The 22886-nt window shown below is 49.4% G+C and overlaps 1 protein-coding gene across 1 annotated transcript in view; it reads right to left on the bottom strand.

The window, feature by feature from the left end:
* Positions 1 to 22886, bottom strand: part of ITGA11 (integrin subunit alpha 11) — a 123819-nt gene that overhangs the window by 82147 nt on the left and 18786 nt on the right. The window contains exon 2 of the mRNA XM_053888919.1: positions 7679 to 7790. Coding sequence (XP_053744894.1) covers positions 7679 to 7790 — 112 coding nt within the window. The remainder of the gene's footprint in view (positions 1 to 7678; positions 7791 to 22886) is intronic.

Here is a 22886-nt window from a genome sequence, read left to right as displayed (position 1 = left end):
TGGGCCCCAGACCTGGCTCGGGCATTTACCGTGTCCTCTCTCTTCAGTCTCAGTTGTCTCCCCTGGAAAATGAGGACAAAGCCTACTTCTCTTACACGTGGCTCACATCCCTGAACCTGCACCCCAGGGACCTCACCATGCCCTCTTGTTCTTGAATCCCACTGAGTTCCAAAGGGCTCTCTTTGTGGAGCCCACCAGGGCTGTCTGGCTCCTGCTCCCCAGTGCCCTCAAGGGGAGAGAGCAACATGCTCTGCCTTGCTGAGAGCTGGCGCTTCTCTCTCCAGGGGTGACAGCTTCAATGACAAATTGGAAACTTGTGGGGCCCAGCTCTGCTTTTTTCCCTAGCACCAGGAGGCTTCCTGCTCCGGGGGGACCAAAGGCATGGAGAGGCCCTCTGCAAACCCTACACCGGAGCTTCTGGGACATCAAATGGTCTGAAAAAAATTAACTGACTTAATGATTTCAATGTACATGCATTAGAGTCACATGGATTAAATTTCTCTGAAAATACACAAGGGGTTTAAAAGCAGGGGCAGAGAATACTTAGCACAAGAGGAATTTGTTTGCTCTTTTCCTTTTTGTGTGTTTGTGAGTCTGGAGTTGGGGCGCAATGGGCAGAAGGGGAAGGGTTAAGGAAATCAAGTGACATCCCCACCAGGTCTGTCCCCCTTCATCCTGCAACTGATTACACCAGGCCCTGGTGCCCTTGACGTTCGAGGAGGCCCACAGCCTGGTAAATGGGGGCCAGGCCTCCTTGGCGCCTGTGGTGGAAGATAGCTGGTGGGTCCTTCTCTGCAGCGGTGCTGGGACCTGGATTTCTGGGCAGTCACTGGGGAGTGATGTGGTCCCCTACTCGCATCTCCCCACCCTCAGGGGAGATGGTGATCCTCACGGGTCCCCCTGCGAGAGTCTCCTGGGGAGCTCTTTAAAACACACACTCCCTGGCCTCATTGCAGGCCCAGGAGATGCCGACCCAGGTGTGCCAGCCCTGCCTTAAGGGCTGGGAGCCAGGTCCATACCCAGGAGGCAGACTGTCAGAGGAAGACTCTCGACCAAGCGTCCAGAGGCCCCATTTCAGGGTTGGCTGCTTGCTCGCTGCAAGTCGCTCAGTCCCCACTGCCTGCTGTACACATTCACGTTTGGGGTATTTTCTGATCTTGCCTAACACCCTGAGATCGGTAAGTTCATATCCATTCTAGACACAAGCAAACAGAGGCGCAGGGAGGCCAAGAGAGCTTCTCCCAAGGTCTTCCTCCGAGAGACGGTCTTTGGACAGCAAGCCGTTGCATCTGCCCTCCCTCTGAGCCGCCTGCTGGCATGGAGTTGAATCAACACGCACCACTGGAGCCGTCCCCGTGCATAATTTCCAGCCAGTGTCCCCCAAATGACACTGGCATCAACCTCTTTTCCTATGATCAACATCCACAGGGTCTTGTGTCTGAGCACAGCTCTTGGGATGCTGCCCTACAGGGCAGGAAAAATGGGGGCCGGGTGGGGGGGAAGCGAAAGGCAAGCATCCAAGTTGGATAAACGGGTGTCCCTGCAGTGGGGACAGGTTCCTGAAAGGCCCTGTGTGCTCCTGTCCGTTCTGCATGAGGTGCAGCTCCCTGGGGTTCCAGGGCCTCTCTGTCTCTCCCAACCCAGCTGTGACAGAAAACAAACCCAGGACACATGGCTACAGTGTAGTACCAGCCCTCTCCCACGATGTGCTCAGATCAGCAAAAGTGACCAGGAGTTGATTCTATCAGACCTTTCTGCTCCTCTAGGCTCAACCTCCAAGACTCCACTCAGACGCCCCTCTTCTATGAAGGCCTCCCAGAGACCCCAGGCACAGGGATTTCTCCTTTCAAACTTGGGCTGAGTTTCTTCTATGAGGAAGATGCTGTGTGGGCTGCTTTCAGACACAGGGAAACGAAGACGGTGTCCAGTAGGGGGGGATGCACCGTGGGCCTAAGTGACTCCAACACAAGGTAGGAAGTGATATATGCCATCGGAGAGAGGGTTTAGGAAAGGTAAGGCCATTTTAGGCCAGGAGAAGGATCCAGAAAGCCGCATGGAGAAAGTGGCCTTACAAAGATGAACATAATTAACAGCAGCTCATATTTTGTCTTGTATTGTTTTTTAATTATTTCAAGGATATTAGTGCCGCCTCCTCAAATGGTCTGTGAGTTATTTGTGAGTGAAACCATGCCTTACTTGCACTAATATTTTGCAGAAACTAGTAACGTTTATTAACAGAAGCTTACTAAACAAATAGTAGTCAAAACAAATTCAATCTTGCCAAAGCCAGTTCCATTTAATCTTTTTTTTTTTTTAAATGGTTATTTGTTTTGAGAGAGAGAGGGAGAGAGAGAGAGAACACCAGCAGGGGTAGGGGCGGAGAGAGAGGAGAGAGAGAATCCCAAGCAGGATCTACACTGTCAGCGCAGAGCCCCACACGGGGCTCAAACTCACAAACCATGAGATCATGACCTGAGCTGAAATCAAGACTCAGGTGCTTAACCAATTGAGTCACCCAGGCACCCCCAGTTCCATTCAATCTTTAACCCTTCATAGCACATACAAAATATGTACCTTATTTGGAGGCTGGTTGAGAGAGATTTAAATCATTAATTTAGTCTTTTGGGGCACCTGGGTGGCTCAGTTGGTTAAGTGTCTGACTTCGGCTCAGGTCACGATCTCGCGGTCTGTGGGTTCGAGCCCCGCGTCGGGTTCTGTGCTGACAGCTCAGAGCCTGGAGCCTGCTTCAGATTCTGTGTCTCCCTTTCTCTCTACCCCTCCTCTGCTCATGCTCTGTCTCTCTCTGTCTCTCAAAAATGAATAAACATTAAAAAATGTTTTAAATCATTATTTTGGTCTTTCAAAATATGTTCTTTTGAGCATCTACTAATTGCCAGGGATTATACCCCTCATTTCAGAAAGAAAGACAATGAAACAGGCAATCAGTATCCAGTTTGATGAAAGTTATGAAAAACAAAATACAGAATTCTATGGGGCAACTACTCTGGTGATGGGAAGGGATGGTCAGAGAAGGTTTCTCAGAGGAAGTGAAATCTCATTTGATAAAAGAATGTGGACTTTCAATTCCAGCCATAAACAAATTATGAAAGCTAGATAAAACACACGGAACAACTATTTTCAGGCACTGGGCAGCAATCAATGCAGAGCTCGGTACTCAGAAAAGGCAAGCAGAGGAGCTAAATCCACATTCACCCCGGCTCTCTACATGAGGGAACTTTCTTTATTTGGGCACAGGGGAATAAAATCCAGAGAGCAGCAGCCGTGCTGAGTGGAGGAAACAGTGACTGAGGCTGGGGCTGAAACTAGGATTTGGTAGGGGCAGGCAGAAGGGAGACAGCCACAGAAAAAGAGCCCCCAAAACTCTGCTAACGTTTTCCCTCAGGATCCTTGGCTGATTCCTAAGCTGTGTATGCATCTTGTGAGACTCTAGAAAATCTGCTGGTGGGGAAGAGTTTTTAGAGGCTGTCCAATGCCTGGCAGATGTTGGGGTTCATGCCTGATCTGAATGGAGAAACTTTGATGACTATTGTGGGCTTTCAGGGGAGATCCCAGAAAATCCATGCCTTAGGAATTAAGGCCACACCCTAAGAGGAAGGACAAAACTAGATGATAGCTGCCCTAACCAAGGCCCAAACAAAGCCAATGGTAAGATCTAGGTGATTTCATCAGTATTTTAATTGCCTCTCAGAACAAAATATAAAATTCTTTATTTAATTTATTTTATCCTATTTTATTTTACAATGTTTATTTATTTATTTTGAGAGAGAAAGAAAGAAAGAAAGAGAGAGAGAGAACAAGCATGGAAGGGGCAGAGAGAGAGGGAGAGAGAATCCCAAGCAGGCTCCATGCTGCCAATGCAGAGCCTGATACAGAGCTTGAACCCATGAACTGTGAGATCATGACCTGAGCCAAAACCAAGAGTTGGATGCTTAACAAACTGAGCCACCTAGGTGCCCTGAAAATGTATAATTCTTTTAAAGAAGGTAACATAATCTATAGCCTCTACTGTGTAACATTCACAACGTCCAACATAGACTAAAATAAAAAATTACTAAACAGGCAAAGAATCAGGATAATCAACTGATAATCATAAGATAAATCGTCATTAGAAGCAGACCCAGAGATGATACAGATATTGGAGTTAGCCAAGGACTTCAAAATAACTATGATTAGTATGTTAAAAAAAAAAAGACTAAAAAATCAACAAATGGGAGAAAGATTATTTTAATAGAATTAGAATCTATAAAAAAGAATCAAATTGAAATTCAGGAGCTGCAAAATAAAATATCTGTAATTAAGAATATATCAGATGCATTTAGCTACACAGTATACCTCATGTACATAGAAACAGAATTCCTGAGAATATATCAATGGAAAAAATTTTTTAGAAAAATCAATGAGTATAGTTAACCATATTAACAAAATAAAGGAGAAGAACCATATAACACTGCAGTCTTTGCAGAAAAAGCACCTGATAAAATTCAACACTTACTCACACACACACATACACACACACAACCTCAGAAAACTAGGAATAGGAAAAAAAACTTCCTTAATCTGAAGGTATCTATAACAAATGAATAAGCTATAGTCAAAATCTTATTTAATTGTGAAATACTGTTAAGTTTTCCCTCTTATAAAGGAAATAAGAAAAGTGTGTTCAGTGTCACAATTTCTATTCAACTTTGTACTGAATGTTCTGACCGTTGCAATTAGGCAATTTAAATAAATAAAAGCTACAAAGACTGGAAAACAAGAAATAAAACTGTAATTATTTCAAATGATCTGATTGTATACCCAGGAAATTCAGAAGAATAGTATCAAACTATTAGAAATAATAAGTTAATTTTGTAATATTGCTGGATATAATGTAAGGATACAAAACCAACCATATTTTTATTTTTTTACATTTTGTTTTAGAGAGAGAGTGTGTGCGAGCAGGGGAAAGGGGCAGAGGAAGAGAGAGACAGAGAGAGAGAGAGAGAGAGAGAGAAAGAGAATCCCAAGCAGGCTCCACACTCAATGCAGAGGCTGATGTGGGGCTCAATCCCACAATACCAGGACCACAACATGAGCCAAAATCAAGAGTCAGACACCCAACCAACTGAGCCATCCAGGCACCCTGACTGTCTTTTCCTATACTACCAAAAAAAAGATTAGAAAATGAAATAACATTCCACTTTAATTAGCATAAAATAGCAAATACCTAGGAGTTAATGTCGTAAAAGACACAAGAATTTTACACTGAAAACTTGAAAGCACTATTGAGAGAAGCATTATTAGTTTTCTTAAACAGGATGTACAAGAAACACTAACCATAAGAAAGTTTTACAAGTTAAACTTTATTAAAGTTAAGAACTTCTGTTCCTTGAAAGATACCGTTAAGAGAATGAAAAAGCATATCACAGACTAGGAGTTCTTTGCAATGCTTTTCTCTGACAAAGGATTTGTATGCGGAATATGTTTTTTAAAATTCTGTAAGACGGTAAGGAAAAGAAACACAGCACAATTTTTCAAATGGGCGAAAGTCACAAATCAGACACTTCACAAAACGGGATACCAAAAGGCCAGTACATTTACACAAAATTACTCAACGTCATTAGTCGCTATAGTAACCCAAGTTTAACTCACAAGAAGATACCACCGGAATAGCTAAAATCAAAAAGACTGATAATACCAAGTGTTAGTGAAAATATGGAGCGATGGAAACTCCATTACATTACTAAAGAAAAGTTGAAATTGGCAAATCATTTTGGAAAAAAGGGCTTGGCAGATCATACTAAAGCTACATTACCTACCCTTTAACTCAGCGATTCTCCTCCTGAGTATACACCCAATAAAAATGAGAGCAGACATCCACCAAAAGACATATATGAGAATGTTAATAGCATCTCCACTCAAATTAGCCAAAAAATGGAAACAACCCAAATATCCATCAATAATTAAGTGAATAAATACACTCTGCAGTGGAATATTACACCAGTGAAGGAACACGAAGTATAATACATTCCGCGATATATTAAACCCCAAAGACATAATGTTGAGTAAAACAGGTCAGGTATAAATGAGTACTTACAGTATGATACCATCTATATGAAGTGCAAAACCAGGCAAAACAAATCTGGTGACAGTGGTCAAAATAGGGATTACTTGGAGGGGCACTGACTGCCCCTCCCGTGTGACAGGGGTCACATGGGAGCTTTCTGAGGGGCTGGAAATGTTCTGGATCATGTTCTGGAAGGTGATGACATGGGCCTATACATATGTAAAATTTCACTGAGCTGTACAGTGGAGATGCCTACATTTTATTGTGTCTAGTTATACCTCAAAAGAAAGACAATAAGATACTCCTTTAAAAAAATATGAGAGGATTAGCCAGATCAGCATGGTGGGGTAAGGTGAGGTGGGGAGGTAGGAGATGACATCACTGAGGGAGGGCATAGCATGTGCAAAGAAGGTCTAGAGGGAGAACTGGAAAAACAGAAAAAATTCAGTTTGGCTAGAGTGTTGACTACAAGAAAGGAGTGGAGAAAGTGGAAGGAGAAGAGGTTGGGGAGGGTAGGCAGAGGCAACACTGGGAAGAGAGCAGGGTAGAACGTTTATCGCCACTGTTTGTGTGGTCCCTTGACTCGTCAAGGGTATCTAAGAGGGCCAAGAGAGGCCCAGCCTCTTCCATTTCAGGAAGGAGGGCCTTGCCTTCTGGCAGCTAAAACCCAAGCAGAGGGAGAAGAATGGCGATTAATAGTACATGTGTGGGGCAGATCTTACTGGGGTGCTGAAAACGTTCCAAGACTGATTTATAGCGATGGCTGCATAACTTAGTAAATTTGTTTAAAAAAAAAAAAACCATTGACTTGGGAAAAAAAAATTGACCTGTACACTTGAAAAGAGTGCTTTATGATACGTAAAATATAAGCCAACAAAGTTATTTTTAAAAGTCAGAGGCAGACCCTTCCCCCCTCTTGATTGTCCCTGCCCCCAGAGGCGTCCTTGGGAGGTTCCTAGCCCTCTCCCCCAACCCTGCCTCGCTCTCGCTTTCTTCTGCCCCACCTTCGCCTGTGGTTTAGCTTGTGAGCACACACACCCATCCTCAGAGACACTCCCCAACACCTCTCCAAGCAGCCAGGATCAGAGGCACTACCCCACTGATGAGACACTGAGGCCCTGAGAGCAGACGGGAAGGGGTAACTACTGGTTCTGGATGCCTGCTACCTATGCTGTCACATAACGTGCCACCTACTATTTTCTTTCCCATTTCTCAGATGAGAAGATGGAGGGCCTGATGTGGAATGCTCGAGGTTTCATAGTCAAGGGCAGATGATATGAAGCCAGGACAAGAAGTCAAGTCACTGGACGTGAAGGTGTCTACACATGAGGGCCACTGTGGGCAGCCAATGGAGGGGCTGGGTGTGGGGGGGTCCAGGGCTGGGTGGGGTGACAGCTCTCACTCACCACTTCTTTTCTTTTCTTTTTGACAGAAAGAAAGAGAGAGCATGCACAAATGGAGGAGGGGCAGAGACAGAGGGAGGGAGAGCATCTCCGCTGAATGCAGAGCCTGATGTGGGGCTCAGTCTCATGAAGTGTGAGATCATGACCTGAGAAAAAATCAAGAGTTGGATGCTTAACCAACTGAGCCACCCAGGCACCCCTCACTCACCACTTATTGCCACTGATGTCATGCTGCTGCACTGTGTAACCGAAGAAGGCGGCCCTGGAGCCAGCGATGATTCGAGGCTTCCTGGTGTCCATGTTGAAGGTGTCCGTGAACCCTGGGGTGGGGAGAAGAGGATAGTCAGGCAGGAAGAGGTCTGGGCCCCAGTTGGTTGATGGTCCCCACTGGCAGGTCTTGGGTGTGGGAGGAGTATGGTCCCCTGTCCTTGGGGAGCCGCCATATGAGGTGGTTAATGTAGTCCCTGCTTTGGGGAGCCCACAGTCTGATAGGAGAGGTAGGAGAGGCGCACCCCCTGCCCTACAAGAGCCATAATCTGATAGGGGAGGCATAAAACCTACTCTCAAGTACACCAGGTCTGACTGGGAAGACCTGGTCCCTCCTTCTGAGAATGCCAGTCTCATGGTAGGGGTGGGGAGAAGATAGCTCCTTTCCTCCTTCACTATCCCTACCTCCAACTCCACTCCTTCTAGCTTCTGCTGGTTTCCTCTTCCATTTCGTTCTCTCTTTTCTCTCCTTTCTCCTCCTCCTGTCCCTCCTGCTCCTCCCTCTCTTCCTCCCTCTCATCTCTGCCTGCTAAAGAGTCAAGGAACTGCCTTCCCACCTGTCCCCCGCCAAGCCTTGGTTCCTAGTGGCCATGACTCCAGCTCTACTGGCTCACCACCACCTTCTGAACTGATTTGCAAAGCTCTGCCTGACTTCAGTTGGGGGTCACTGCTCGGCCGGGGCAGTTGACGCAAAGCAGAGAAACAGTCTCGTAACCCTTTCACCCTGGCCTCCAAGGTTTTCCTTGTTTCGTGAGGTCACGTGTCAATGAACCAATTCCACCTGCCAGACAGCCTTGGTGTTGAGCCTTTGGCATTCTTGTGCCAAATCACAAGAAACAACAACTCACATCTGCATGGCAGCTTGGTTCCTGAGTCTCTTCACATCTGCCGCCATTTTCCCTCACAGGACCTTGGGAGAATGAAGAAGCATCATCCACATTTGGCAAAGGGGGATCCAGTGCCAAAGTGGTTACGAGGCTTGTCCAAGGGTGCACAGGGGGTCAGTGGTAGCAGCAAGAACTAGGACCTGAGATGTCTGCTCTTTGACTCCTTCCCTCCACGAGGCATTTTCAGGGCAGGTCTGGCCTCCTTACCCATCATTAGTAGTAGGAACACCAAACTTGGGACCCATGGGCCTTGAGGGGTGGGATCCTACCATCAGCCCAAATTTTCAGATTAGTGAAATACAATCAGTAGAATAGAGTAGAGTAGAATAGAATAGATTAGAATAGAATATCACTTTCCCCCCCTTTCACATATGTGTAGGGCGTGAAATACACGTTTATGTATTTCAAAGAACTTTTACATATATGTTACCCATTTGACCTCTATGACAGCCCTGTGACGTGGGTAGCAAAGGGTAGCCTGCGGGACAGGGCCTCTGAATGTGAGGCTAGTACCTTGAGTGTCCCACTGTCCTGCCCATGGACACTGAATCCCTGGGCTGAGTATTTGAGGGGGACGCCCAGGGGCACCTACTTGAACAAGACCTATTGTAAAAGGACAAGTGGTTTCTTCCACACTTTCTTTTTTGCTCTGCGAATGGATGCAGTGGCCGAAAGTTTCATCATTAGAGTCATTGAATTAGAGTCCCGGAGGGAAAACTGGAACTCCTTGGAGTCGGGATATTAGATATATGTTATCTCCCTTGTCTATGTCAATTGGTTATTAGTGCTGCCTGGAGCACTGTGTTAAGAGAGATTCTGAGGTCAAGTCTGTGCTCGGTGGGCAAGACTAGTGTGATCAATGAGCGGGATGGATCCTGCCATGGAAACAGGAGAGGACAGTGGCAGCAAGCTGCTATGTAGCTGTCCTCATATTCCTACTCTGCCACAGGAATTTAGTGTCATGGCCCAGAGTGGGGCTGGGAGACGTACTTAACTCATTAGCGCCTTATTTACCAGGCCCAGACTCTGAACAGACTTATCAGCCTGGCTAGCAGCAGGCGGCCTCAGGAAAGGGGACCCTGGTCAGGTGAGCCCAGGGGGAGGAACCAAGGACCCTGGTTCTTGGCCAGTAAGGGCATGTCCTGGAAGAGAAAGGGATGATAGTGTCACCTATGCAGGGCTGGGAGGTGGGCAGTGAGGGGTCGAAGAAGCGGGGTTTGCAGACAAGGAACTCGCTCTCTCTCCAAATCCGTTCCAGGAGTGAACACACATACACACACGCACACACACATGCACACACATATACATGTGCACACGCAATACACGCGCGCACACATGCTTGTGTGCACACACACACAGGCCTCTGTGCACACACACGCACATTTACAGGCACAGGCCACATCCCTGATGGTGTGCAACACTTTGTCTGGCTCCCTGGCGCCCCCTGGAGACACCCCATGGTGTCCCTGGTCCTCTTGCTGTATCTTACCTCAGCAGGAGGAGGTGACCCTCAAGAAGGGGAAGGCACATTCTGGCCGTCAGGACCCTCCCACCATTTCCAGGCCTACAGGAGGGTGAGGGCCAGGGAAGATGAGGCCATAAATTGTGTCTTTGAGGTCCTCCCACTACCAGTGCTTCTTGTGTGAACATGGCCAGGGGTCCCTCCAAGATCTGTCAGATCCTGTTACTCCTCAGCCCCATACCCTCCACTGGGTTCCCACCCCACTCAGTCACAGCCAGACTCCTTACCTGCAAGGCCCTGTGTGACCACGCCCTCCCCGCTCCCGTGCTGTTCTTTTATAATTTTTTTTTAATGTTTACTTATTTTTGAGACAGAGACAGAGCATGAAGAGGGGAGGGGCAGAGAGAGAGGGAGACACAGAATCTGAAGCAGCTCCAGGCTCCGGGCTGTCAGCACAGAGCCTGATTGGGGGCTTGAACTCACGAATGGCGAGAACATGACCTGAGCGGAAGTCAGATGCCCAACCGACTGAACCACCCAGCCGCCCCTCATGCTGTTCTTTCTGCTCTTTTCCTGTCCTCCCTCCTCCATCCATCTGCTCCAGCCACGCTTTCCCCACTGGTCGGTCCTAATGATGCCTCAGACTGCCCTCTGCTCAGCGCCTTTGCCCTGGCTGTTCCCTCTGCCTGGAACACTCCTCCCCGGTCAGCTGCACAGCTCACCCCTCAAGTCATCCAGGTGTCTGTCTCAGTGCCATCTTACCCACCAGCGGGCCACCCCGTCACTTTCCGTCCCCCTCCTCCTTCTCCATTTTTCCTGACAGCACTTATCACAAACATATTACATATTTATCTGTTTCTCATCATGCGGCTGATAGACCATAATATTCCTATGTTCTCTAAGTGGCACGAAACACTGCTGTACCCTCAGCTTCTCCTTAGCCCTTGGTGCCTGGTCGTAGGTATCGACTGACTGGATGGCTGGGAACCAGGCGCCACGTTGGGCTGGGATGCCCTCTCCCCTCCATGAGGAAAAGGGGAAAGAAAAGGATATTTCCTGAGCACTGAGATGTTCCGAGCATGATTCTAGGTATCTAACCATCGATTTTACATTAATTAGTTAGATCTTACACCAGCCCTGTGAGATAGGTATTATCCTACCTCTAGGAGGTTAAATAATTTGCCCTAAATCACTCAGCTGGGAGGAGATCAGAGCAAGTCCATGATCAAATAGCTCAGGGCACTGGGGTGATGTATTACCCCTGGGAGACCAGCCTTTTATAACAAGGACCCAATAGGGAGGAGGGAATATTTTTTTCAGAGAAGGGGGTCTTCCCTGCCCTCTGCTCTCCGGGGCCACCTCCTCTGCTTTGGAATTCTGCTGGGAGAAGGAAATGGAGAGAAGGCAGATCCCTGTTCTCCTTCCCTCACCTGGGGGTCTGTCTAGGACCAGTCTAGTCTCCCCTGCACCCCCACCCCCAACCTCCTGGGGATAGGATTAGTGAAGCCAGCTACAGGCTAGAGGACAAAAGCCCTCAGGGCCAGGGTATTAAGTTACAAAGTGGTGGTGTCCTCACTGGCGTGGGCATTTGCTTCTGATCAAACCAAGCCAGAGAATGGGTTTCCTAAAAGTGATGGCAAGTCGGATGCTCTGACCTCAGCTTCCAACGAGATCTCTGGCCCGCTCCTCTGATGGCAGATAGCTTTCACGCGTGGGGAATGTACTCTTCTCAGAGATTTATGATCTCCAAATACCAGTAAAACAAAACAAAGTTGTTTTTGACAGGAATCGGCAGGCCAGTCGCAGAGATGCTGGGAGACTGGCTGCTTTTCTGCCCTTGCTATTGATGACAGAGGGTGGAAACCCACAATTCTTGGGCTGCTCTCCTGTGGACTGTGGCCAAAGTTACATCAGCTTTTTCAGAAGCTTATCTGTATTTTTAAAAAGCACCAGTCAGTCCCAAGAAGGGATGGAAATCACAGCCCTGAGCTCGAGTACCACTGCAGGCTAAGGTGAACACCATGGCCCCGTTACCAGGTGGGGCAGTCCCAGTCCCAAATGCTGAGGCACGCTGGCCAGCATGCATCCAGAGCTCCTGTCGGCCAACAGCTCCACCGGGAGCCCTCACTCTAGCTCAAGGTCGGCCGCTGGGCTTCCATGCTGCACTGGTCCCTTTTCATGGCTCACCCCCCACTGCCCAGCCCGGTCCCAAATCCTCCACATGTCTGCAGACTCACTTGTGCTAGTTTTCCTCTGGCTGCCTGCGTGCAGTTACCAAGGGCCCCTTTCTGCTCCCTAAGATGCCCCTTCCTCCCGCCCTGGGGCCTTTGCACTTGCTGCCTCTCTGATGAACGTCTCATCCTCATCAAATCTCAGCACAAATGTCACATCCCCTCACATCCCCAGAAGCCTCCCTGACCCCCGATTATACCAGGTCTTGCCTGATGATCTCATCATCTCTTGTACTCACCAGTACAAGTGACTTCTTTATTATCACAGTTAGTAGTTGGAACTGGTGTGATCGTTTGGTTGATGGCGGCTCCACGAACGCCAGATAGGGTCTGTTTACTCCCTGCTGGCTTCAGCACCCAGCCCGGGGCTAGCCCCGAACAGCACTGAGGGGCGAGCAAGACAGGAAGAGAGTGGGGAGCCTACCAGCTAGGGAGAGCTGCGTGGAGAGTAAGTGCAAGGCTGTGACCAGTCTGCCATGATGCTTAGAGAAGGCAGGGACCATGGTGGGCTAGGGCAGTCAGGAAGCTTCTGGGGCTGTGATCTCAGCCTGGAAGGTTGATGCATACAAATTGGTGAGGCGGCCCAAAGGCGGTAGGCAGGAATTTCTGGTGTGAAGGGAAGAAGAGAAGAGCCTGCCTGGCACAGGTGTCAGGACTGTCTAGCTCCTCCTGCCCTCCTGCCAGACTCCTTGAGGGTGAGTCCAGGCAAGGAGACAGCATGGCTTTTGAGATGAGGGAGGGCTGGTTAGAAGCCTGGCTCCAGCATTCATTCACTAATGGGCCACCCGGGGTCAGTTCCTTCTTCTTTCTGGCTATTAGTTTACTCATCTATAAAATGGGACTAATAATGCCCACCTCGAAGGGTGGGTGACGAGACTGAATGCAGTACCCAAACTGTGGCAGTGCCTGGTAGGTGGAAAGCACTCAATACATCTTGGTTGAATTAAATTGAGTCAAGATTCCCTGTTCTCTGGGCTGCCTCGGTGCCTCTGCCCACGCTGTTCATCTGTCCTAGGAGGCATTTCCTTCTTCCTTCCTTTCTTTCTTTATTCCTTCCTTTCCTTCCTTCCTTCCTTCCTCTCTCTCCTTTTCTTCCTTCCCTCCCTCCCTCCCTCCCTCCTTCCTTCCTTCCTTCCTTCCTTCCTTTCTTTCTTTCTCAAACATCAAGGCCCAGCTCTGATGACTCCTCTGCTACATTGTGGCCCTTCCTCTTGGATAATAGTAGTTTCCACATCTACCTTGCCCTCTTCCCTGTGTATACACTATTCAGGGCAACGTCCAGGAGCGGCTTTTTAATCTTTACCCTGTGCCCGGAGGATGCAGGGAGACTTGCCTGCTGGATTTCTCACCTTCTGAGAATCTGCTCTCAGAACCTGTATCTGTGGGCTTCTTCCTGCCTTAGTTTGCCTCCTAGCTTTCTGACTTAGGTACTAATGGTCCCCTGCCACTTAGATTATAATAATAACAAGCATAGCATTCACTACGTACCAAACACTGTTCCAGATTTATTTAATCATCACAATAACCCTTTTTTTTTAATTTTTAATTTTTCTAAGTTTATTTATTTTTAGAGAGACAGACAGCATAAGCAGGGGAGGGGCATAAAGAGAGGGAGACACAGAATCTGAAGCAGGCTCCAGGCTCTGAGTTGTCAGCACAGAGCCCAGTGCAGGTTCTCATGAACCACGAGATTGTGACCTCAGCCAAAGTCCAATGCTTAACCAACTGAGCCACCCAGGCACCCCACACAATAACCTTTTGAAGTGAGCATATTATCATTCTCATTTTACAGGTGAAGAAACTGAGACACAGCCAGGAACAGCAGGGATGCACCCCAAGGCCTCATCAGTCCTGCCCCATGCCTCCTGCCTCCATCCAGCCTTCTCTCTCTGTCAGCCCCATCCCCTTCCATCACCTGAATTCCTCACCCAGGTTTGACCTCCTCCTACTCCCTGCTCCTTAAAAACTCACGAGTCCCAGGTCCCACACCCTTAGGCCCTGCTCGCTAGAGAACCGATTGGTGAATCCCTGACCACAGGGACCAGGTGGGCCAGAAGGAAGCAGCCAGAGTCCTTGAAGGTCTGCACATGGCTCTGCTCAGCAGCCCTCTGTCTGCAGGGACCCAGGCCTCAGGTCACTCCCTGGGCCCCACGCTGCATTACAGATGCACTTGTGTAAGCAAACGCCTTCATTTTCCTTGGACAATGTATGCTGGGATGGGGGCGAGGGAGGCAGAAATGCTACCCAGACTCTCTCCTATCATCTCCCTCTTCCCAGTTCTCCTTGGGCCCCAAGAATCTTCCCATCTAAAAGCAAATCACAGATAGAGAGGGTGGGAGGAAAAGACCCTGAAACTAGCTTAAGCAAAAAGAAACGGTAAAGTAGATCTCTTGCCACTGTGGAGGACAGAATGACACATTCCAAAGTGAGACAGAAATGAGATGTCAGTGCCTGGCTGTTTTGCACCATCTGCGTTGCCGTCCCTTTGGTACACAGTAGGTGCTCAGTAAAATATGCTGAACTACAGTAGAAAATTTAGCTCTGAGACAAACCACAGGGGACTCTTAAATCCAGGGAACAAACTGAGGGTTGCTGGAGGGGAGGTGGGGGGGGGGGGGACGGGCTAAATGGGTGACGGGCATTGAGGAGGGCCCTTGTTGGGATGAGCACTGGGTGTTGTATGTAAGCGATGAATCGTGGGAACCTGCCCCCGAAACCAAGAGCACACTGTATACACGGTGTGTTAGCCAGCTTGACAATAAATTATATTAAAATAATAATAATAAAAAAAGCAGGGGACTTGCTGGGATGAGTGTTATATGTGTCATGTGTAAGTGGTGAATCACTGGGTTCTGTTCCTGAAACCAATACGACACTGTATGTTAACTTGGATATAAATAAATAAATAAATAAATAAACAAATAAATATCACAGAAAGAAAGAAAGAAACAAAGAAAGAAAGAAAGCTTAGCTCTGCCTAACAACAACAAACAACAAACACTGTCAAGCATTCCCACTTGACTTTGGGCTGGGCCACGGGAGGCAGAAATTAAAGTGAGTCAGTTCCCAGCCGAGGTCTTAGGCTACTCGGTTCATTCCTGCTTGTTCATTTGCACCTCTGCCATCCCTGTGAGAAGTATCTCACTCAGGCTAGCCCAGCGATTCCAGGAAAAGGGTGCAGGGCATTTGGCGCGAAGCTGGCCTAGCCAAACCCAGCTGAGATCAGCGATCCCCGGGATGCAGGAGCAAGCCCAGGGAGACCAGCAGAGCCACTCGGTCGGGCTTAGTTTAGGTCAGCTGATGCCAGACACGGGAGCTACATAATTATTGGGTGTCACTCAGATTTGGGGAGGGGGTATTTGTTACACGGCATTATTATAGCAATTGATCACCGACTTGGTCTAGCTCTTAAAGGACGGACAGTCAGGGAGGATTAGGAACAGTTTCACAGGGTGATTAGACAAAGACACAAGGAGAGGGAGGCTGGGGATCGGTGGGGACTCGTGGTTTCTGGGGTAGGAACCTGATCGCTGCCTTCTCAAGGGCTCACGAGGAAGCCCCAGGGTGACGCAGGGTGAGACCTGTGCCTCGCCTGTCAGGGAACAGGGCGGCCCAGCCAGCAGGTCATGACCTGAGCCATGCATCAAGCCTTAGAGCTGTGCTGTCGTGCCTCGTCAGGACACAGAATGGCAGACACGGGCAGCAGACCTACAGACAGACCCTGAGCATCGATTCTGGGCTCCACTAGGATCTGTGCGGCCACAAAGCCTCCACAGCACAAGGGCCCTCCTGTACCTCATTTTCTTTCCTCCTAATTGCCCGGGCTTATGACTACTACCCTCTCCCTCCCAGACAATTAAACACTTGGGTCAAAGGAGTAGCAATTTTGTTATCAGGGAAAGGTAACTTCTTTGGGTTTTATTTTTATGAAGGACCTTAGAGATCAAGTAGTCTATCAGTCTCCAAACTTTATTTTTCTGGAGAGAATCCCAACTTTTTTTTTTTTCTTTTTAACACAATCTACACAGGAAATGCAGACACAAGACGTTGAGGTTAGGTTAGGGGCAGGGGATAAGGAGTACCTCCTCACCCCCAGTGAGAGTCCTAAGACAGTTCTTTTGAACCCTAGCGTGTCCTGGAACATAGTTTGAGAAGCACTGGCTCAGGTTTAAGATGCTTATTGTCACAGGAGAACGAACTAAGGCTAGGAGAGGGGTGGGGATTCATGCAAGGTCACCAACTTTTCTTCACACCCATCTTTATTCACCACCAGTTCTTTTTCCTTCCTTCCTTCCTTCTTCCTTTCTTCTTTCTTTCTTTCTTTCCTTTCTTTTCTTTCTTTTCTCTCTCTTTTTCGTCCTTCCTTCCTTCCTTCCTTCCCTTCTATTTTTAAAGATTTTGTTTTTAAGTCACCTCTACACCCAAGATGGTGCTCGAACTCACCACCCTGACATCAAGAGTCGCACGCTCTACTGACTGAGCCCACCAGGCGCTGCACCGCTGGTCCTTCTGCATGACCTGTCTCTTGAGTCCTCTGATTCAGTAAAAATCTACTTGGGTCTGTGACGCTTCGGGTCCCATGCTGGGTAGCGGGGACACCAAGGCGATAAGCTAAGACTTGTGGTGGTCAGAGTCTGCAACCACGTGGGCAGGCCAACAGACACGTAAGCAAGTCAGCAGAGCCCGAAGCAAAGCTGAGAGGAAGTTGGACCAGGGCGGTGTGATGTGGGTTCTAATCTCAGCACCGTCACTAACTTGGCTGTGTGTCCGTGGAGAGTCACCATGCCTCTCTGGGCCTCAGTTTCCCCATCTGTAAAGTGACAGTGCTCTGCGCTCTGCCATCTAAGGCCCAGTCCCCTCACACATCAGTGAGGTTCGCCGGGGCAAACACACAGCCGGCTTCCAGCTGTCAGCACGCGAGCATCTGTCTTGAGTCTCTGCAAACAATTTGGACTTGGAGGCCAGGCAGTGTGGAGGAATGCAAACTCATCTTAATGTTGGCCGGGGCCAAACACATTTAGAAAGGGAACTCTCCAGGCAAAAATGATCATCGTTTGCATTCCCGAGCCAAAGGGAAGGACTAAGGAAACTGTCATTTAGTGCTCGGCAGTAGGCAGGCCTTGTTCCCTCCCCTTGCCTGAACCCCGGAGACCAGGCCCCGGGGCCTTGCTTCCCTGGCCGTGGCTGCCGGGCACGCCCAGCTGTCAGACGGGTGGCCTTGGTGGGGGTCCAAGCAATGTGGTCACCTCTCCAAGAAATCCCAGTCCTGTCCCGTTGCTGGACTGTGCTACTAAAACCTCAGCGAGGAGATCCGGAGCAAGCGGGCAGGGGACCCCACGGCTGCCTTCACAGCTCTCTTCAAAATCGTGGCTGCCAGGCTTTGTGCCCTGACCCCTTGAGTACACGGCTACGTGGCCTTGGAAGGACGGAGCCTTCTCTGTCCCTAGGATCTTCTCGCAATGGGAGCAATGACCCCTTCAGTGGGGAGAAATGGCTGGAGCACCATTGCCAAGGTCAAAGGCTAGAGGATGGACTCCCAAGAACCAGAACTCAGAAAAGGGAACGTGGGACTGTAATGCCCACCTCCTGAGAGCTGGGATTGCGTGGGTGTCAGGAGACCTGTGTCCTCCCCTGGCTTCTGCCACCGACTGGCTGAACCTTGAACAAGGTACTTTTCTCTGGGCCTCAGTTTCCCCTTATAGATAATGAGGAAGCTGGACCAGGTGGTCTAAAAACCTTTACAGTTGGGACATTCTGAGTCTGTGTGACTCTTCACCTCTGGATTCATTTCTAAATCTACCTCCCTTAGGAGGGGAGAGCAGGAAGATGAGCACTGGACACCCCAAGAGGGCATGCAGCTGGCCACTGCCCCTGTAAGTCCCTGCCAGACTGGCTTCCAGGACTGAGGCCATCCCCCCTTCCCCTCCAGCACTTGGATCCAACACAAATGCCGCTCAGCATCAAGCCACTTCTGAAAGTGAACTGAACACCCTCCTGCCTGCCCTCCATGACTTAGCGCTCAGCTGTACCGGCCTGCTCCTAGCACTGGGGGCCATGATCAGGTGGGCACGGGTCTGGGGATTCCAAGCCACTTCTTACCACCAGGTCTCTGGTGCTTTAGAGCAAACCTGCCCAAACTTGGTCTCTCTCTCTCTCTTTTCTTTATATGTTTATTTATTTAATTTGAGAGAGAAAAAGAGCGAGTTGGGGAGGGGCAGAGAGAGACAGAGAGAGAGAGAAGCAGGTTCTACACTGTCAGCACCGAGTCCGAGGCAGGGCTCGATCCCATGAATCGTGAGATCGTGACCTGAGCCAAAATCAAGAGATGGACGCTTAACTGACTGGGCCACCAGGTGCCCCAAACTCAGGTCTTTACTCTTGTGAAAGACCACCCTGTTCTCCACTTTATTATCTCCTTGGTGTCTTGCTTCTTTGCCAAATGACTGCCCTTCTGGATGGACTTCATGTCTCTCTGCTAACTGGTCCTTATCCCCCTGCCTTTTTCTTGGAAGGAAGTGCTATGGAGTCCATCCTGCTTCATATTCGTCCAACATTATTATCACCAACCAACAGCCGTCCTTCCTTGTTCTACCTTCTGTTGAAGAAGCGAGAGGGAACCCTGGCTCTGGATGGAGTCTCCAATCCTTGGCTCCCCTGGTCTGGTGCAGGTCAGGACAGGCCCGCTGAGGGAGCCTGGCACACACATGTGCACGAGTAGCTAAGGGATTAGCAAGAGAGGACGGGCTAGGGAGTGGTAATGGCAGGCAGGAGTGATTTCTCCTGATGGAGTCCAGGAAGAGGAGAGGATCCCATCCATCCGAAGGACCATCCCTATCCTCAGACTGGTAGAGAAGGGGAGGGCAAGGCCATAGTGGGGAGGCTTCCATGGAAAGCCTTCCATTCATCCCTGCCCACGGAACGAGCACACCACTCGTTTCTTGGAGGAATCTCTCAGGGAAATGATCTCATCTGGGAACCAGCGTGTCCCCAGCCCACATTCACTGCTGCTTCTGGCAGTGAGCCACTCTGGGCGAGCCAGTGGCTGTCTCCTGGGTGGCTGTGGCCACAAGTCCACCTTCCCCGGGAGGAGGAGCCCCAGATCCATAAGTTCTTTTATGTCCTCCTGGATGTTCCATGTGTGAAAAAGCGCACGTCAGAATCAGACAGCTTCCTCGTGCGTACAGTGAGGGGGCCTACACATTGTCACTGGCTGAGTGCTGGGTTCCACTTGAGCCCCGCATCTTGGAAAGCCTTCGTATGTGTACAGAGGTCTTAACTGGACAGAGGCTTTCATATTCACGATCCCATCAGGCCCAGGCAGCTTCTAACACACCGTCTGTCTACACAGAAGGAACACTGCTGCGCTTGCCTACCTGCCTTTGCTCTCTGTCTCCTCCACCTGTGTGTCTTCTCTTCCCATCTGCCCTCTCTTCTGCACCCACCCATGAGCAGGGCCCAGTGTGTGCCCCACTCGCCCTGTCATTTTGCTCCTGTGGTCCCCACCTCGTCCAATGTCCCTTCCCAGCTGTCCCGCCTCCTGACCCTCCCTTCCACACCTGGGGTGGAGAGGCCAGGGGACAGGGAGCGGGCCATGTCCTGCACCTGCATGTCCTTGGTGCCTACTGTTTCAGACAGCAGGCACTCAACAAACATGAAGTAGACACATGCACACAAAAGGCTGGGCTTGGGCCTGTCTCACCAATGGGGAAACAGAGGCTCGGGAAGTTGCCTGCTGTGACCAAGGTCTTCTAGCTGGTGGGGCATGTTTAGTTAGAGCAGGGATCCAAAGGCAGTGCTCTTGGTCCATTCCTTCCCTGAATCTCCCAACGGGATTCAACTGTCATTCTTGGAACACCTATCAAGTGCCAGGAACAGGCCAGGTGCCTTAGTATTTCATTGAATCCTAACACGTGATTAGGGATTTGATCCCCACTAGACAGGCGAAGAAATGGAGGCTCCGAGACTGACTTGCCCATGGCCTAGGTGCTCACGCTGAGGCCTCATCCTGCCTGCTTCCCAGGTGACACACCCTTTACCCCTCTAGAGTGCCCCTCCAGGTCAGCTGTGTCTGCGAGAGAGCAGGCAGGGCAGCTGAGAGCTCTCCATGGTGGGGTTGGATAAGACCCTCTACTCGTGTCCAAAGAGGATGCCCTTCCCCTTCCCGGACCAGAGATAGCTCTGTCTTTGAAGCTTTCACTTGCGTTGGAGCATTGCAGACCCTAGGCCAACTCGATATTTGGTGCCAAAAAGAGAGGCCACCATAACCAAGGCAAGGGGGCTTCTGTCCCTCTTCGGCCCTGGGCTCTGCTCAGTATCCAGAATACAACAGCCTCTCAACAAAGTTGACTGAACAAACTCATGAATGAACGAGCATGGATGAGCTTATCAAGTTAACTCGATAATCATCTAAGAAGGACCTATGCTGACGGGGCTCAGGGCAGTCTCACCTCTGCCCACTGCCCTCTGTCAGTTCACCCTCTGCTCTCCCCAGCCGGGCTCCCCCCTGCCCCCATGCTACACACGGGGTGCGAAAGGCCAGGGAGCCCTCCTGCGCCGGCCTGCCTACCTCTCTCCCCTGCTTCAGCTTCCTTGTCTCATCTAAAAGCTCAGTTGTTCTCTGTCCTGTTCCCACAGTGTCCTAAAGCTTGCTGACCTATGACTTATCACAAAGAAATCTCTACATCAGAAGCAATCAGACATGGGCCGGGCAGCCATATCGGGTAGTGAGGGCCCCGCTGTGGGGGAGGCTACAGGGGAGATCAAACACTTACTGGGGTGGGTGAGCTGCGGGGTGAAATAGAGACACTTGCATAAGCATCCAGAGAGGAGAGATGGAAAGAAGGAGCCAGTGCTGGCAAGAGCGAGGGCTATCCTTTTTATTTATTTTTTTGAGAAACCGGGAGTTTGCCAATGTGCTGGTTAGGCAGATGTCAGGCTCATGAAAAACAGGCCTAAAAACTGAAAAGAGCAAACAGCAAACTGAAATTTGCTGTAATTAACATTGCTTTTTTTTGCTCCCAGCCTTGGACAGCCATCTCATGCCTTCAGGGAACACAGGGATCACCTCCTTCAGGAATAAGATTCGCGTTTTTATGAGAGCCAGTGTATTTTCCTGCCTGACATCATTTTTTCCTTTTTCTAGCTAGGGAAAGTGATCAAAATGGACCTCTTTCCTTAAGTTCTCAAAGGCTGCCGTGAAGGATATAAAAACACACCAGTGTCAATATTGTGAATCTCTGTGTCGCAAGTTCATTTAAAGTACAACAAAGTTTGGAGCAACTAACCTTCTCCCTGACCTCAAGCTGCCTAGAAGACTGGAGGCAGAGATGTGATCCCAAATATGCACCTGTAGGACCTGGCTGAGCATGTGGGACTTGGGCTGAGGCCTTTCTCCACTCACCCCAAACTGGCCCAGGCTCCTGCGAGCCCCAGATCACACCCAGCCCAGCCCAGCCCTGCCCTCTGAGCCCCATGGTCAATGCCCAGATGCCCACAGACATTTTCACTTGAATGTCTCATGGCATCTCACTTCATGCGACCAAAAAGATGCCTTAGGTTTTCCCTTCCCAACAGGCTTTCTTCCAGAATTCCCCATTTCAGGACCTGGAGTCACCTACCATCCGATGGCTTGAGTCACAAGCTTGCACATCAGTCCTCAGGATTTTCCTTCACTTCCCATCGGCAAATCCTGCCAGCTCCACCCCCTCGATTCCTCTCGAATGTGTCCCCTCTTCTCTATTTCCTCTGACACCACCCAGGCCAAGTCATTTTCACCCTTTTATACCTGGACCTCTGCAAGACGCTTCTTTGTTTTTTTTTTTTAAGATTACAACAATTTTTAATTTTTATTTATTTTTGAAGGAGAGAGAGAGACAGAGCATGAATGGTGGAGGAGCAGAGAGCGAGGGAGACACAGAATCTGAAACAGTCTCCAGGCTCTGAGCTGTCAGCACAGAGCCCAATGTGGGGCTTGCAATCACAAGCCATGAAATCATGACCTGAGCTGAAGTCGGATGCTTAACCGAATTAGCCACGCAGGCACCCCTTTGCAAGAGGCTTCTCATTGGTCCCTTAATCCTACTTTTGCTCAACTCCAAACTATGCTCTTCATAGCAGCCAGATCCTATGATCCTGGTACCTTCCTGCTGAAAACTTCTGGGGTCCTGCCATCGCATTTAGGGTAGATTCTAGACCCTTCCCCAGGGCTCACCAGACCTTGCAGGATCTCTCTGTTCCTGTGTCACAATCTTTACCACTTTCTACTTTCAACCACTCTGACTCCCTCCCTGATCTTCAAACCCACAGAGTTCTTCCCACCTCAGGGCCTTTGGACTAGCTGTTCCTTTTGTCTAGAACATTATTCTCCAAGATCTTTGCTCAGCCGGCTCCTTCTTAACCTCCAGTTTTAATGTCCTGGCCTCAGAGAACTCTTCCCTGAGCATGCTCCGGAGAACCATTATCCTCCCTCAAAGCATCTTCCTTATGTCTTTGACAAATAAAGATAATTACAGTTGGTTATAAGAGCTATTTGCTCACTTGGACACTGTCTCCTCTCCCCCCTGGAGTTTA

The sequence above is a fragment of the Panthera pardus genome, unplaced genomic scaffold, assembly GCF_024362965.1.
Source record: "Panthera pardus isolate Hobbes unplaced genomic scaffold, ASM2436296v1 HiC_scaffold_24, whole genome shotgun sequence".
Lineage (NCBI taxonomy): Eukaryota > Metazoa > Chordata > Mammalia > Carnivora > Felidae > Panthera > Panthera pardus.
The sequence above is the reverse complement of the archived record's forward strand: the minus strand, read 5'-3'. Positions and strand labels throughout refer to the sequence as shown.